Here is a 17,529-nt window from a genome sequence, read left to right as displayed (position 1 = left end):
TAAAATTATCATCAACTCTCGAAAAATTTAAATCAACATTCGAAGGTTGAGAAATGTTCAAAGATCCTCCAGAATTTAAATCCCTTGATAATGGTTGAGGATCGAGAGGGACAAAAAACGCCGGTTTTACATTCTCCACCGAAACTCGACGACTGATCCCATTTATATCTTCTTCTTCTTCTTCTTCTTAAATGACTTCTGGCTCAGCCAACTGTCAGAACAAACAAAATAGAATAGAAGAATATAAAGTGATTGCGTTTGATTCGTGTCCGTGTGTACATGACTTTAGTTGAGAGTGAATCTTGTCCATTTGAGCAGCTTGTGTCCAATCCATTTGAATGTCTTTCAGGATAAGGAAAATAAGGAATAGGCAGTCCACATAGTCAGTCTAGTTGTTGTCTATATAGTCAAGTATGTAAGTGTCAAAGGTCTTTGTACTGTTTCAAAAAAAATATTGTGAGAAAAAAATAAAAAACATTCTTTAAGGATAGTACTGCCAGGGATTTTTGTTTTTTTATTTTGGATCAAAGAGAGAAAGGGCCGCGCAATCATACATCAATCCCTCCCCTTACTTGGGACCTTTATTTAATTAATTCATAGTAAGTGATCGTTTGATATTACATGAACGGTCCGAAGAAGCAGAGGGAATGAGCACCAAGGCACTCGACCCCACATCTCACAGATTAATTCCGCCAGAGGTTATGAAGCCTCCCAGCTCCCTGACAAGTTCCTCATCTGGATTGTACACTAAGTCATCCATCGAGATCTCTCTCGGATTCAAACCTGGAAATTTTTTATTCAAAAATCGGATGTATTTTGGTCTTGCTTGTTCCAAAATGGGACAATCATAAATAATATGCTCGAGACTTCTCCACATCGATCCACATCCGCAGGTCAAGTTCGCGTTATTATAAAATCTACTTAGATGGTCCGCGGTTGAGATGTGTGTAGATCTCAATCTAGTTATTGTTACAATTTCCCTTCTGGGTCGCGATATATCCTTGAACCAGGGTCTGCTAGTTTCAAAATTCACTCTACCAAAATAGGGATTATTAGACTGTACCTCTGTGTAGGGCCACAACTTTGAGAGCCATGCTTCCATATCAGGAAGGATGACTTCTTTTTTGAGATCTTCAATTGGAGGTTTAAAATATATACGATTTGTATAGCAGTTTGTTAGTTTCGCAGTCAAATCAACCCTTTCGTTACCTACTAGGCCTGAGTGACCAGGAACCCACAAAAAGCTTATTTTGTTGTTTATGGAGGAGTTTGTAAAGGTATAAATGTGTGTGAGTATTTTATATGTAGTTTCTGGTATATTTTTAAATTTTAGGCAATTAGAGATGATACTTAACGCCGATAATGAGTCAGACACAATGAGGACCATTGATAGTGAGTGCATTTCAGCGTACAGTATCGCTCTAAAAATGGCATACAATTCCGCCGTAAGAACTGAGGTACCAAACTGGAGGGGGGTTCCAGAGTGGTAGTCCCGTCCCTCGACAAAAATTGCAGCTGAGGCCTCAGAATGCTTCCTGTTGTACGAAGCGTCAGTGTAAATGACAGTATAGTCCCGATATTCCTTTTGAATATGCTCTCTAAAAGATCTTTCTGAATGAGGATTATTTTTAAATTTAAAACCAGTCAAGAGATCACAGTCCACCGGGGAGGAGATCGCTCTCCAATCCCAGTCGAAATATGAAGTCCGAAAGGCCCTGAACCTGTCCTGAGCTAAGGGGACCGCCCTGCAATAAGTGTTTAAAATTGTGTATCGTGTTTCGTAATTTTTAAGTTTTCGGAGTGAGAGCTTTTCCTTTAACAATTTCAATTTTGGAATCAATGGATTATCCTTCCATTTATAGTTTCTCAGCAAAAATGTATTGGATAGGATTATTCTTCGTAGGGAGAGGGGAGTCTCACCCGCCTCTGCCAGGAGAACAGAAATGGGGGTAGACCTCATAAGTCCTAGAGCTATCCTGAGGGAAGCGTTTTGTACTCTATCTAGTATTTTCAAATTAGTTTTTGTAGTGTCAGCAAATAAGGGCGAGCCCCAGTCTAGTATCGCGCGAATTAAACCCTTATATACTATTAACGCCAAAGTTGGATTAGTTCCCCAAAGCCCTTGTAGCTTTGTTTGCTATGTATGTAATATGTGGTAACCAAGTTAATTTTCTATCCATAATTATTCCCAGCAATTTTAGTGAATGTTCACATTTAACGAGTGTATCCCCTACATATACTCCCAGATTATCAAATTGAGTTCTGGATCTTGAGAACACGCAGCAAAACGTTTTGCTAGGTGAAATCTCAAGGCCCAGGTTTTCGAGCCAGGCACTAAGGGTATTAAGGACCGCAGTGGCCTCCTCGGCAACCAAGTTGGGGTCATCAAATTTTACATATAAAAGCAAGTCATCCGCATACATGACATATTTAAAATTGATTGGTAATATATTTCCGATTTTTCTAAGATAGATATTAAATAATAAAGGAGAAAGAACACCACCCTGCGGCACACCAATACCACAGAGTTTTCTATCTGGTCCGTTTGAGAAGGTGATCCATCTTTTTGTTGTTAAAAAAGTAATGAAATTAATATAATGTGGATTTATATTTAGGGCAATCAGGTGTCTATGCAAAATTGAAGGTCGCACGTTATTAAAGGCCCCTTTAATATCTATCGAAATAGCCAAAGTGTGTGCAGCTTCCGCAAAACCTCCCAGAATGTCAGCCACAAAGGTGGACACACAGTCAACTGAGGACCTCTCCCTCCTAAAGCCAAACTGGTATTTAGGAATAGCTCGAGATGCCTCAACATCATGCTCCAACCTCCGCTGGATCAGCCCCTCGAATATCTTGCAGAAGACGGATGTAAGGGCAATAGGGCGGAATCCCTTTCCACCAGGTTTAGAAATTGGAATGACCATGGTCTCCTGCCAGTCCTCCGGGAAGGATGAAAATAATAACATTCTATTATATATTAGAAGAAGGAACTCCAAAGAAATAGAACCTAGTTTTTTAATTACTTCACCAGTGATTCTATCCTGTCCCGGAGCAGAGTCAGGTTTGGTAGATGTTAGGACAGCATCAAATTCGTTTTTTGTGAAAGGAGTGAAATCCTCCGTGTAAATGTGAGTTGTAGGTAAGAATTCCAGTTCTGAGGGTGGTATGTCTTCTCTAATAAGATCATTCTTGAATTTAGTCATATCAGGATGTGTAGGGTCTGTGGTGATGTTAGTGTACCTTGATCCCGATCTAGAGGATAATGCTTTTATTGTTCTCCACAGCACCTGTGTTCCACGTGCTGGGGAGATACTCTCACAAAATTTCTTAAAACCTAACGTCTTTTGAGCTCTAAGTAACTTTTTAATCTCTTCATCTTTTCTTTTGAACTCAATTCTATTATTTAAGTTTTGATTATTTTGATACCATTTATAATTTTCCCTCCTGATTTTTATGATTCTGTCACATTCTGCATTCCACCAGAGTGGTTTAGAGTTATTAATATGTGTAATTCCTTTAGGAATGTAAGCCCCACATTCCAAGAGTCGGTTCTTGATGTTAGTAACAAAGCGATTGAATATAACACTTGGTCTTATTTCATTAATAAGCTCGTCAGCTAGAGTAAGTGTGTCATGGTCAGTACGATCCTTAAAGTCATTCCAGTTAACATTATTCAAATTAATTCTGGTAGAGGTTGTGCATATATTCTGTGGTTTTATGTTAGCCTTGACTATTACCGGATAATGATCAGAGGTGTAAGAGTCATCAAGTATTGTGGTGTCAGAAGTCTGCAATATTGTGGAGGTGCAGAACAATAGATCAAGGTTGTTACCAGGTGTGTCGTCGTACGTATGTCTAGTAGGTTGTGTGTCATTCATTGAGAACAAGTCATTATGCATAGTGAATGTAAGAAGAGAAGATCCTCTTAAATTTGTGGAATGATCGCCCCAGCAGGTGTGGTGTGCATTAAAATCCCCACATAGAATGCGATTAGAGTATGTAGGGAGGTCATCAAGTATCTCCTCCCACAGTTGTACAGGTACATCTCTTCCAGGGGGAACATATGTACAGATAATTTGTGTGTTTCCATACAGTGTTTTCATATTCAATCCCACAATATCAATGTGAAGGTCATTAGTATTATTATGAGTGGATATTATTGTGCAGAAATTAATTTTGTTACGAATAAGAATCAGTACTCCTCCCCCCCTGCCGTCAGGACGGTCCTGTCTAAGCGTGATGTATCCCGGGAATTCAAAAATGTGTTTGTTACTAAGCCACGTCTCCGTGAGGCATACTACATCAGGATTAATTTTCCACATAAGTACTTCAAATTCAGCTCTTTTTGGGATTATACTTCTAGCATTCCATAGGAGGAGAGTCATAGATTTATTAAGTGAATTCATACTATAGTTCAATGTTGTTTTAGTGTAATCAATCGATAGAATATTACAGTTCAAAACTTTTATAAGTAATTTAGTTGTTCAAATTTATTTATTCTATAATTTATAATCAATTAATTCATACAATATCAATAGTTTTGTTTCACAACCTAGGTCACTTTTGTTGTTTCAGTCTTATAGTTTCTAATTTATAAAGTCAAAATCTAAAATTAAGTAAGTTTTATTAACAATTACGACTCTGTCAAATATTAAAATATTTTATTATTAATTATTTATTTGGTTTTTTGATTTATTTATTTATTTATTTTTTTTTTAATTTTGATCGCTCTCAGTATCATTAACTACCTTATCTATTTCTTGTTCCTCGATTTCAAGGGAGGATGTTGTTTGTCTAATATCTCCCTCCCAGACCAATTCATAACCCGGTCGAGTGATGCCATCCCTCAGAAGGAGAGATTCGGCGTCTAGATAGGAAACGTTGTTTATAAGTCTGGATTTCATGATTTCATATTCATATTTAAAGTAGGGACATTCTTTGGCAGAGGCCATGTGTTTACCATGGCAGTTAGAACAAAGCGAAGTTCTATTTTTGTTGGGACAGTTTTTAATGTTATGGTGATTTTCACCACAACCTTCGCATGTAGGGAAAGAAGATCTGCATTGATTAGAAAAATGTCTATACCTTTGACAATTATGACATCTTATAGGTGGAGTAACTACCAAAGTTAAGTTAAATGAAAATCTAGATATCAATATTGTATCAGGAAAGTTAACTCCATAAAAAATAAATTCAATTTGTTCTGATATAGTTTTTTCATAAGTAGTTCTTCTTCGTATGGATATGATTCTTGTCAAAACTTCGCTTGGTGTTAATTTGTTAGAAATTTCTAATGGAGATAATTCTATATCAACATTGTTAGCAACTGCTTTCCTGGAAATAAGTGAGCGTGGAATGTAGGATTTATATATCCCATCCTTTAAGAAAGTATGATCTAAAAGATTGTTTGCTAATTTCCATGTAGAGGAGGTGACAATAATCTGATTTTTTCCGTTTGCTACTATGATTCTACTTGGGTCGCTTACAATTTTTTCAAGGTGTTCTGCGAAAGCAATTCGGTTGTATTTCCCTAAGTTCTTTTCAGGAGTAGCAGATTCGATAAGGATCTTAAAGGGTTCCGGAGATTTTTCTTCAAATCTTGCTTCCCTTGTATAAGAAATATTGTGCCAAATTAAATCATAAGGGTAGATAACTACAGGTTTTAATGGATATGTTGTTTCTATTTTATCAGTGTCGGAATAGTTATTATTTGTAAGAGTAGGAAAATCATGATCTTTTGTAGAGGGGTCTATTGTACCTGGAATATAAGGGATAAGTTTTATTTGTGTATGATTTAGTAAATTAGTTTGTTGAGAATTTTGTGTAACTTGAGGAGTTTTTAATTTTTTAGTTGTAGGGCTTCTTCCATTTAGAGAGAGAGCCGGAGATGTTTCTTTATGAGTTCTTTTAGTTGGAGAGTTCTGTGGGGATAACAATTCTATACTTTCTGTAGTTTTAGCAGAGGTTGTAGCAGATCCTGGTTCAGACTGATGTACACGTCTATTATAATTGGTTCCTCTTCCCCAAGAAGATGGTTTATATGGAGCACCGGGGAACGGAGAGACCAATCTGGAGAAGTCAGTTGTGGTTCGTTTCTCATTTGAAGTCATTTTAATCTAAAAGAGAGAGACTCAAACAGTATTCGATACCAAGAGCAATCTAGATGGATGTGTATTAGGCTGTATACATGTAATGCAGCTATGTAGTAGTGATATACAAAATTTTTATTTTAATTATATTTAATTAGTCAAATAATAATTTTTGTTAGTTATAAAATAAAATATAAGTGCAAAGTATCTCCCTATCAGCACTTTCTCTTCATATATATTTTAGTTTAATATTTTAATTAAAGCAAAAAGGAAAATAAAAAATTTTTATATTAAATTTAATTTAATTTCAAATTATATTTTATGTTATTAAATTCTATCTTGAATTGTATACTTTAGTTTATATTATTTCTTATTATTTGTGAATTGTTATTGTGTATTTTAGTCAGTGCCAAGGAGAGATATGATGTTTTGTTGTGAAGGTTATGATTAATTGAATATATGGAAAGACATTACCTTTGATTAATAGTATATTCTATATAATATTATAAGTTTTAACTGATAATTCAAACTTATTGAGAATGATTGCATTTGATGTCCTTTATTAGAAATATTCAATTATGTTCCTTATATTTCAGCAGATGTAAGCACCATTAACTTGTATATTATAATTTTAACAGTTGTTCAATTTAGTTTATAATTTTGTATAGTTATAATTGTAGAAGCAAGAAGCTTTTTATTGAACACACTTTGTTATCAATTTAAATATAGTTCACAAATGTTAATTGTTCACAATATATCACTTTATTATTTATTTATACCAGATTAGTTGTTTGTTTATTTATTTTAAATGTTTAAATTATGTAATTTTAGTAAATCAATTTTGTCACTTTGCAATGTGAGAAGATATCTCACTTTAGTAAATCAAATAGGTCTATACAGTAAGACGGTTAGATACCGAATCTCATCCCATTTATATCGATCTCGAAAATTCTGTCCGAAACACGGTTCAATCAGAGAGAAACTGAGAGTGGTTATGTCCATAGTAAAGGTAACTATTAAGTTAGTAGCGCCACCGTGGTCGCTGGGCGAAACGATGTCCGTAGAATAGATAATTAACTAAATTTTTCCAGTTTTCTGCATTATCGCGATTACGTTGCAGACATCATCCATCTGATTTCGATCACTCACACAGACGCGATGTCCGCGTAAACAATCGGAGCGATTCGTGAAACTTCGGTTATGGTCGAAGATCGACAAAAAATCCAATGCATAGTATAAAGCTGGAGAGAATTCTAATCTCACGTGTTCGACATCGCGTGTCAATTTTGCATTAATGGAAATTTATGGTGGTCACAAGTTTCAGTTAATAAATATCCCTGACAATTTACAGACATTAAAATTATGATTTTTCCTGACAAAATTCTTTAAACAAACAAAATTCAACAAACAAAATATGAAAGTTTATGGAAAATGAGTAAAATTTATGAAATTGAATAATTTCTTATAATTATAATCATAACCCTTCCTGAATTTATTTTCAATAATTTTTAACTCACCTTCACCTCTAAATCAATTATTTTCAATTAATTTTTTAAAAGTTCTTTTGAAGAATTTTAATTATAAATATGACTATGATTTAGCAAAATATATTCTTATTCTATAAATATATTCTTATTTATCAATAAGAATATTGTTTACAAACTCATTTTTTCTTTTGTCAAGAAAAACATTAGATATTCCCATTTCTTAATATTTTTCTAGAAAATTCTCAATTTGTATAAGGAAATAATTTGCATCAATTCTATTTCTGAAATTTAATTGTTTTATTAAAATTCAAAGTTTTTTAAAAATAAATAAAAAAAAATGTTTATAAATTATATTTGTCAATTAAAAAATTTAATTAAAATTTTCATATTATAAGAATATTGTTACTGTAACTTATAAAAAACTATTTTTTTATTCTACTATTATTATCTAAAATTTAAAATAAAATTCATTTTCAAATCAATTTTTATTAGATAATTCTACGAGAATTTAATTATTAAAATACAAAAGTAAATTATTTATTGAATAATTGCACATTTCTTAAAATTTAATTCTTATAAAGAATTTTATTAACAAATTTTGAAAAAAATTAAATTCTTTTGACGAATTTAAATAAAATTTTTTGGAATAGTTATATTTTTCAAAAAATTTGATTAAAATTGTATTAAAAATAATTGAAATTCTGCGATGAGTTTTATTATTTCTGAAAATAATTGAATTATTGAGAAGAAACTTATAGAAAATTTGTAAATATTTAAATTCCTATGAAAAAATTTCCTGTGAAAAAATAAAATTGCGTACAATTTTATTAAAATTGTTTTTAAATTGAATTCTTTTAGGTAATTTTATTAAAATAGTAGATATTGAAATATGAGAAAATTTTTTGAAAATAATATTGAAATTTGAAGAGAAATTTTTTTATTTTTAAAGAGAATAATTGGGATTTTGTCGTGATTTTTTGTAAATTTTGAACATAATTGAATTTTGGGATAAGAATTGTATAACTTTTGAAAATAATTGAATTCCTGCGATCATTTGTAACTTCTTCAAAATTCAATTTTTTTAGTGTTTTTAACTAAAATTCTTCTATTAATCCATTATTTTTAATAATTAATTAAATATATATTGATAAATTTAACTAATTTTAGAAGATTTTGAATTATTAAGATTGTTCAAAAATGATTCATTAAAATTTATAATTAAATTTATTTAACATTGAAATTTTATAAAATTTCAAATTGAAACCGTTTAAAATTTTATTTATATCTCTTTTAAAATTGAATTAATTTTGAGATATTTAAGTAAAATTATTCAATAAATAATTTATTTATTTTATGATAATTGTTCAAGATTTAAGTTATTTAAAAATATATTTTTGTCAGAAATTAAAAAATTTAAGGTTTTGTATTAGAATTCGTAATATTTATCGTTTATGAGTCTAAACAAAAAAACACAAAAATTCAAAAATTTTTATGAATTCTAAAAATTTAATTTTTTCAGTACTTTTAATATAAATTTCTGACTTTTGCTTTAATTTAGTATGTCAGAATATATGATTATTTTAATTATTGTAATATTAAAACTATATATTCCAATTCATATTTTATTTTTATAAAGAAAAATTTGAATTACAAATTTTTACGTTCTATAATTTCTAAAATCGCTAATTTCATCTTAAAAAGTGAGTGAGAAGTCGGCTCGCGAATTGTTTCTAGTATTTAATTAAAATTCATTAAAAAATTATTTATTTTTTTTAAAATAATATACAAAAACTCTTTTAAGAAATTCAATTATTTTCGAAAAATTACATTAAAATCTTTTTAAAAACCACTTAATTCTTAGGATTTTTTAATATTTAATGATCTTCGAATAAAGCAATAAAAATTAACTTTTTTGACTTAATACAATTTTTGCTAAATCATAGTCATATTTATAATTAAAATTCTTCAAAAGAACTTTTAAAAAATTAATTGAAAATAATTGATTTAGAGGTGAAGGTGAGTTAAAAATTATTGAAAATAAATTCAGGAAGGGTTATGATTATAATTATAAGAAATTATTCAATTTCATAAATTTTACTCATTTTCCATAAACTTTCATATTTTGTTTGTTGAATTTTGTTTGTTTAAAGAATTTTGTCAGGAAAAATCATAATTTTAATGTCTGTAAATTGTCAGGGATATTTATTAACTGAAACTTGTGACCACCATAAATTTCCATTAATGCAAAATTGACACGCGATGTCGAACACGTGAGATTAGAATTCTCTCCAGCTTTATACTATGCATTGGATTTTTTGTCGATCTTCGACCATAACCGAAGTTTCACGAATCGCTCCGATTGTTTACGCGGACATCGCGTCTGTGTGAGTGATCGAAATCAGATGGATGATGTCTGCAACGTAATCGCGATAATGCAGAAAACTGGAAAAATTTAGGTAATTATCTATTCTACGGACATCGTTTCGCCCAGCGACCACGGTGGCGCTACTAACTTAATAGTTACCTTTACTATGGACATAACCACTCTCAGTTTCTCTCTGGTTCAATACTTTGTGTGGACCAGCATACGGACAATCAAGCGACTTTTTTAAAGTACCAACTTTCAAAAAAACGTGTGAACAGTTATATAAATTCTTATGAAAGAATATTTTTCTTTTGTGTTTATGTTCGACCGGGACAGATTTGACCTCACGCATGTGCTCCCTAAATTCTTCGAGAAAGATCTGAGGTTCGGGAGAAAACTCCTCCGGAAGAACGAATTCTTCCGGGATCCTCAGGGTTGTACCGTACATATATTCCGCTGGAGAGGAACCGACCTCCATGACATTGGATCTGAGACCGAGGAGGACGGTAGAGAGAACATGAATCCACTTTTTTCCCGAATGACATCTTATCGCGGCCTTCAGGGTGCGATGCCAACGCTCGATTACTCAATTTGAAGCAGGGTGGTAAGAGGTCGTACGAATTCGATGGCAGCCCGACAGCTTTAACAACGAAGAAAAAATCCGGGACTCGAATTGGCTCTCCTGATCGGTGGTCAAAGTCTCTGGCGTTCCGAATCGAGATATCCAGCCATCCACGAATGCACGGTAAATTGTCATAGCCTCGATGTTCTTCAATGGTATGGCCTCCGGCCAATGCGAAAAGCGGTCTATAATCGTTGAACAATATTTGTAATCTTCACAAATTGGCAATGGACCAACTATGTCCATATGTATATGTGACGCTCCACGAGAAAAGGGACCTTAGCTGCAAAAAAATTAATTTTGAGTTATTTATATCATTCCGTACTTTTTGAGTTGCTCTTCCATATACAAAAGGCAAAAATAATTTCTACTTACAGGTTTTTTTGTTATCAATGTTTAAAAATGAACCTTTTTAGTGTTTACACCCGGTTGTTTAGAAAATCAGCCCCTCTACTTTCTAACACAACTACACAGGTTATGTACATACAACTCATGCGCTTCGTGTAACATGGATAACTATCAATGTGAAGTGAGTAGTGGGACTGACTTTCAATGAAACGTCTTGACCAATCAGAGTGGTTCCACTTTAAATGCCTCTCCTGCAAAATTCGTCTGTAAGTCATAAGGTCCCTTTTCTCGTGGAGCGTCACATATGAGGAAAACGACCATCGGGAGCAGAAAAATGAGCGGGTTGCAAGACAGTATGACGATGGACTTTTGACCTTTGACACTCAACACAATTTCTGCACCAATCTTTAATATCCTTGTTCATATTTAACCATACATAGCTCTTACGGATGATGCGATCAGTCACCTTGCCACTTGGGTGAGCATTGTTATGAAAAATTTCAAAAATCCTACGACGCAAGGAGACTGGAACGTATGGACGAATAACTTCCCCAGAGACATCACATAACACTGCGGTTTGATCAGGACCCCAGAGCATGCGACTAAGGTTAAGGGAAGTATTCCCCTCTTTAATTAAAGACTCGATTTCCTGATCGTCCCCCTGAGCAATGGACAACTCAACAAAGGTAACATCAGAAGCGACGCGGATAAAATCAGTGCGGGACAGACTATCAGCAACGACGTTCTCATCACCAGGTAAGTATCTGATATCGGTTGTAAACTGCGAAATGTACGAAAGCTGACGCAATTGTCGCGGAGAAGCCTTCTCGGACCTATGATTGAAAACGTAAATGAGAGGTTTATGATCAGTTTCAATATGAAAATCTCTAGCCTCCAAAAAATGCCTAAAATACTTAATTGCTTCATGAACAGCCGTGAGTTCGCGGTCATAGGTGCTATAGTTTCTTTGCGCGGCATTAAAGCTACGAGAGAAGAAAGCCAATGGCTTCCAAGAACCACGTTGAAATTGCTCAAGTGATGCTCCCATACCCAGATCGGATGCATCAGAAACTACTCTGGTTTGAGCCTTACAATCAGGATGGATAAGCATTGTAATATCGATGATACTACTTCGGCACTTCTCGAAAGCTTCAATAGACTGAGAAGACCACTCAACCTCCCTGTGATCATTCTTCTTAGAATCATGGAGAAATGCGTTCAAGGGTCTCTGAATATCAGCAGCGTGAGAAATACTACGACGGTAAAAATTTATCATACCCAGAAATCTTCGAAGCCCCAACAATGTCCTTGGACGAGGAAAATCCACAATAGCCTTCACTTTTTTAGAGGTAAGCCTAATCCCATCGGCACCCACGATATAACCGAGGAAATCGATCTCAGACAAGCCAAACTGGCACTTACTAACATTCAAACGGAGAAGCTATCAGGATATCATCTATATAGGTAAAAACAAATTCAAGATCTCCCAGCACCCGATTGATATATCGCTGGAAGGTCTGACCAGCATTCCTCAAACCGTAGTTTATTACTGTGAACTCAAAGAGACCAAACAGCGTAATAACCGCAGTTTTAGGAACATCTTCAGGTGAAATCGGAATCTGATTGTATGCGGAGAATAAGTCCAATTTAGAAAAAATTGATTTTCTGAATAAAATATTCGTAAAGTCCTGCAAATAAGGAACTGGATACTTATCGGGAATAGTTCTCGAATTAAGCCTACGATAATCCCCGCAACATCTCCACTCCCCATTCTTCTTAGGGGTCATGTGAAGGGGCGATGCCCAAGCTGCGCTAGATGGGCGACACTGACCAGACTCAACAAGACCTCGAAAATATTCCCTGGCAGTGATCATTTTATCCTGAGACAATCGACGAGCTCGCTCGGCGACCGAAGGACCATTAGTCAAAATATGATGCATAACACCATTTGTTGTAACCTCGGAAGACTGATTCAAACCAACAAAAGATGGAAACTCCATGAGGATACTTGAAAAAGCAGAAGAATTGTCAACAACCCCAATATTGAAAACCGAAATTCCCAATTCACCTGTAGAATAGCAATTAGTAAATGAATCAATTAATTTCCTATTTCGAAGGTCAACATTCAAACCGAAAGCAGAAAGGAGGTCAGCTCCTATTATTGGATATGGAACTGCCGCGATGCAAAAGTTCCAAGAGATGGAACGCCGAAGACCAAGGTCAAGACTGATTCTGCGCTCACCGTATGTATTTATGTGCGTATTATTAGCAGCATAAATAACATAATCGGCGGGTTTCAGTTTGTTCTTGGCTTCAACGGGAACCAATGAAATGTCGGAGCCTGTATCAATAAGAAAATTAAGACCTGATTTACGATCAAAAACGAAAAGGCGTTCGGATTTCGCCATTATACCGTTCGCCTCAACACGGATTGGCGATTTCAGTTTTCCGAATCAGGTTTCACAAATTTACTATTCTACTTGGGATAAGAACATGGGTCCACACACTTATGAGCATTATGTCCGTAATTGTCATGGTAATAGCAAAACTTACGATCCCCAGAACCACGATCACGCGATTTGCCCTGGTTAAGGGGAGGTTCTCATTGCAGAGGCCAAAATAAACACAAACTTTGACAATTTTTTGCAAAGAACGGCTATGACTTAGCGATTTAGTTTTTTTTCTAAATAAAGATACATTCTTGAACTTTTACAACATATATTTCATTTTCAAAAAAATGCAAAATGGCGGCCAATATGGCGCATCTAGAAAATAATGTTTTTTTAAATAAGGAAAACGGTGGGCATTCTACACTGCGCAATTTTTAGTCTAAAACAGAAACTCAAAATTTTTTATAAAGATGACATCCTAAAGAATAGGTTATACCTATAAAATAGTTAAAAAGTTAACAAAATGACAAAATGGCGGACACATTTTTAAAAAAAGTGCGTTTTTGCATTATTTTTCCATATTTGACCTCTTGTAAAAATCTGTATTGTTAACAATTTTATCATATTATAGGTATAACCCCTGTAGAATTTAGTTACCTTTAATAAACCACAAACCCGAAGTTGATTGATTAAATAGTTTAGACGCTACGATGCCCACCAGTTTAAAAAATCTTGTTTCGAGAAAAACGCGTTTAGCTTGAAAAACATTTTTGTGCAATAATTGTATTCTTTGCAATTCTTTGTTCAATTTGCGTATATGATAAATATCTATAGGTATTTAGGGTCTCTCTTTACGATTCTGAGGTCAGATTTGCAAAATTTTTAAAAATTGATGTGATTTGCCTGACATTTGTTACTTAGTGCTCGGGACGTCGGTTAGTTCAAGACTCTATAAAATCGAAAATATTCTTCGGATCAAAAAATCGGTATACACACATATTCTACATATATATAGCTTTCAAAAAATACAATAAAAAAGAAATCAATTTTTTTGACTCCCGCGATGGGAACCTCCCCTTAAATCTTTAACCCGAACGCGACTTAGAACGATCTCCACGATATGATTTGTTCCGAGGACGGGACCTAATCGAAAGCTCATCAATTCGAGCACTCATTTCATCAAGTCTAGACATAATACTATTCTCGACGGAAACCGCAGATACGCTAGTCTCGAAATTATTATATGAAACGATCCTGTCGGCCATCGAAGCCAAAATTGTTAAATCCTCCGTGTTAGAAACAGCCAAAATAGAACGACAATTAGGGGGAAGATGTTCCATAAAAATTGTTTTAATAATCTCGTCACTGCATCTGCCACGAGCCAAATGCCTAATTCTATTTAATATCAAAGATGGTTTACCGTCGCCGATCACCTCGCCCCTCAAAATACTTCTTAATGCGCTTTCCGAAGATACAGAAAAGTTTTTGATGATTCTTTCCTTTATTTGAAAATATAAATCCTCGATGCAATTGTTGTTTGTTAATAGGTCACCGAGAGTTTGGACGACCTCGAAATCGAGAACTGATACGACAGCACCAGCCCTACAACGCTGCGCGAAAATACCGGAAGATTAAAAAATAAGTTCGATCTGAGCGAACCAAAGGGCAGGGTCCGACCTGCAAAAAGAAGGAAGTCGTGGGAGACGTCGGTACACGTTGTTCCGTTCCTGAGCTATTCTACCTGGATGACGTGAATTCCCGAAAACTCCCTCAAAACTAAGGGGCAAATGCACTTGGGCAAAAGGTCCCGGTCGCAAAGGATCACCCGACATGTCGGCAGGACGATTCCCAACATTCATTTTTCAAAAAAAAGGGAAAAAAATAATGCAAAGAAAAAAAATGTTAACTAAATCGCTTGAATGTTCGTGTTGGAAATAAACAATTCCCAAAAATATCAAAAAAAATATGTTAATTATTCCTCTCGGTCCTCAAAAACGTATAAATGCATTATATTATTATTATTTTTTCTTCTTTTTTTATTTTTTTTTTTAAAAAAATCTTCGTCTTCAATAATAAAAAAATAAACCGTTGCGAACCAAATTAACAGAAGACGTGACCATCCAAATTAGTCGTATAATAAAAACAAGAATCACAATACACAAAATTTTGTCGATAAAATAAGGTGTAGTCAAAACAATTCGCATCTTTTCGCAAATAAAATATGAGGCGATAAATTAATTTAACTTTTTCTCTTTTTTAAATAAACCAATAGACATTAATTAAATTGTAGAGAAAAACTTTTATAAAATCTCTTAAAATAAAATATTATTTTAAATTATCACCATTAAAATGAAATATATAAAAGATAATGATGAATGTTATTTTTAATTATTTGTCTCCTTGAAAGAGTGTTGATTACTTTTAATGTAAAGGACACTGTTATTTCTACAAGATAAGCAAATATTCAAGTGTGAATTCTAATTATTTTTAAATCAAGTTCGAGTTTCTTTATAACTACTTTTACTTGGAATAATCTTTAGAATAATAATTCTCCAAATCGCAAATGTAAAAAAATGAATTTTTAATTTTTAATTTTTTTTAGCAAGAGATTTAAACGACGTATGCAAATATTCGCCAAAACGATTACAATAATAAATATGTTAAAATACTTAAGCAAACCATGAATGTCAAATAGGCGGTGAAACTCCTGTTGAAGGTTATGTTGCCGTACATAAAAAAGGTAAATTCCATTCCAATGGTATTCCGGTGTGTTGAAATCAGTCCTCGACAAAATCCATGACATGTGAGCGTACCTCTTGATTCAAAGGATGCAATGAAGGTCATACCCAATCAGAGGATAGTCAGGAACATTTCATGAAATGAGTCAAATCATAAGGGGGGCGGAAAACTGTTAAAAGCAGCCAAGTAAGTAAGATCGTCACATACCTGTTGCATGGGCGGAATGTTCAGTTCTCCAAAGCGTAAAAAAAATTTTAAACTCCTTCACACCATCAATCAGCAAAAATGTTGCGTTGGACTGGCAGCAAAATGATATTACAGAAGTCTGAACAGCATGTCCTTCCTCGACATCACAAATCCCTTAGAAGAATATTTCCAGGGTTCCTCATCGGCAGTGGAAAACGATGGAAGTAAAATGCGTTTGCTTTTCCAATATGGCGGTTTCAGTGATTGCCATGCGGTCGTGTATGATGTTTATTAAAATATTCAATAATTATTGAATTTTTATACGAAATATGTTGTCGCCTGATGCTCACTATTGTTTTTTATCGAGATTCATGACTTTTAACTTTTGGATGATTCTTGAATAAGCAGATATATTTCGATTTAACACGAGGTGTGCGATGCTCTTCCTCGGGGTCACCAATGTGGGATAATATATATATATATTGTGACGATGTGAATTGTCGTTCTTTATTTTGTCGAAATTCGGAATCGTCATGTCATCTGTCGGAATTATCCCTGAACCGTGATCGTTAATTGGTATGGTAATTTAGAAAGTCGAAACTGCCGTGTGACCCACTATCAGTGGTGAATGTGTGTCGCGCGGCTAGTTAGTAGGAGAGAAAGTGGTAGAGGGCAGAGCCGCTGCCTATTAGAAAGAGATAGAGAGAGAAGAGCCATCGGAACGAGAGAGAAGAAGAGACGAAGAAGCCGAGCACGTGTTGAGAAAAGCGAGAAACAGGTGCCGGTAGTTTTTCGCCGACATTTTGTAATCAGTTGGTCTACGACGTGTGTAGATAGTGACCTACGAGATATGTAGGAAAGTTGGTCTGCGAGGTGTGTAGAGAGTATTGTGTTAAGAGACTTGTCAAGTGTTATAGTTTTTGTCGAATTTTGAGTGTGTCAAGGAATTAGAGTGTCGTGCCGAGAAAAGGATTAATAAAGAGTGTGAAGAGAAGTGAAGTTGTTTTTCTTTTGGATTATTCCCTAGTTATCCCTGAGGAAAACAGCCGCCGAGAAGCCAGTGAGAGAGAAATCGAGAAGCGTCGTTGGGGTGAGTCAGTATCGAGCCAGTGTTGTGCCAGTCGTGTCTCGTCGTTGGCATTTCTGCTTGCCAACTTGTTCAGGCAGAATTTCCTCTGACGATTGAGAGCGTCTCAGAGGTGTTGTTGTTTGTCGGGTTGTTAAAGAGTCGAGTAGTTTATTAATTGAGCTTAAAAATTAATTGGCGCCTGACGGCGAAATTTATTAAATTAAATTTCTCAAA

General features: G+C 34.3%; 1 protein-coding gene across 1 annotated transcript; it reads left to right on the top strand.

The window, feature by feature from the left end:
* Positions 1-12,004: 12,004 nt before the first annotated feature.
* On the top strand, positions 12,005-12,379 carry LOC122498801. Its single transcript, XM_043606714.1, has one exon. The coding sequence runs from the start codon at positions 12,011-12,013 to the stop codon at positions 12,377-12,379; it is 369 nt and encodes a 122-aa protein (XP_043462649.1). The 5' UTR covers positions 12,005-12,010.
* The last annotated feature ends 5,150 nt before the right edge of the window (positions 12,380-17,529 follow it).

This window comes from Leptopilina heterotoma, unplaced genomic scaffold, assembly GCF_015476425.1.
Source record: "Leptopilina heterotoma isolate Lh14 unplaced genomic scaffold, ASM1547642v1 Lhet_16, whole genome shotgun sequence".
Taxonomy (NCBI): Eukaryota; Metazoa; Arthropoda; class Insecta; order Hymenoptera; family Figitidae; genus Leptopilina; species Leptopilina heterotoma.
Note: the sequence above shows the minus strand (reverse complement) of the source record. Positions and strands in the feature narration are given on the sequence as shown.

Bases quoted from the DNA above. Each gene is read 5' to 3' on its own strand.
- LOC122498801 (XM_043606714.1), top strand. From the start codon at position 12,011: ATGGATAAGCATTGTAATATCGATGATACTACTTCGGCACTTCTCGAA.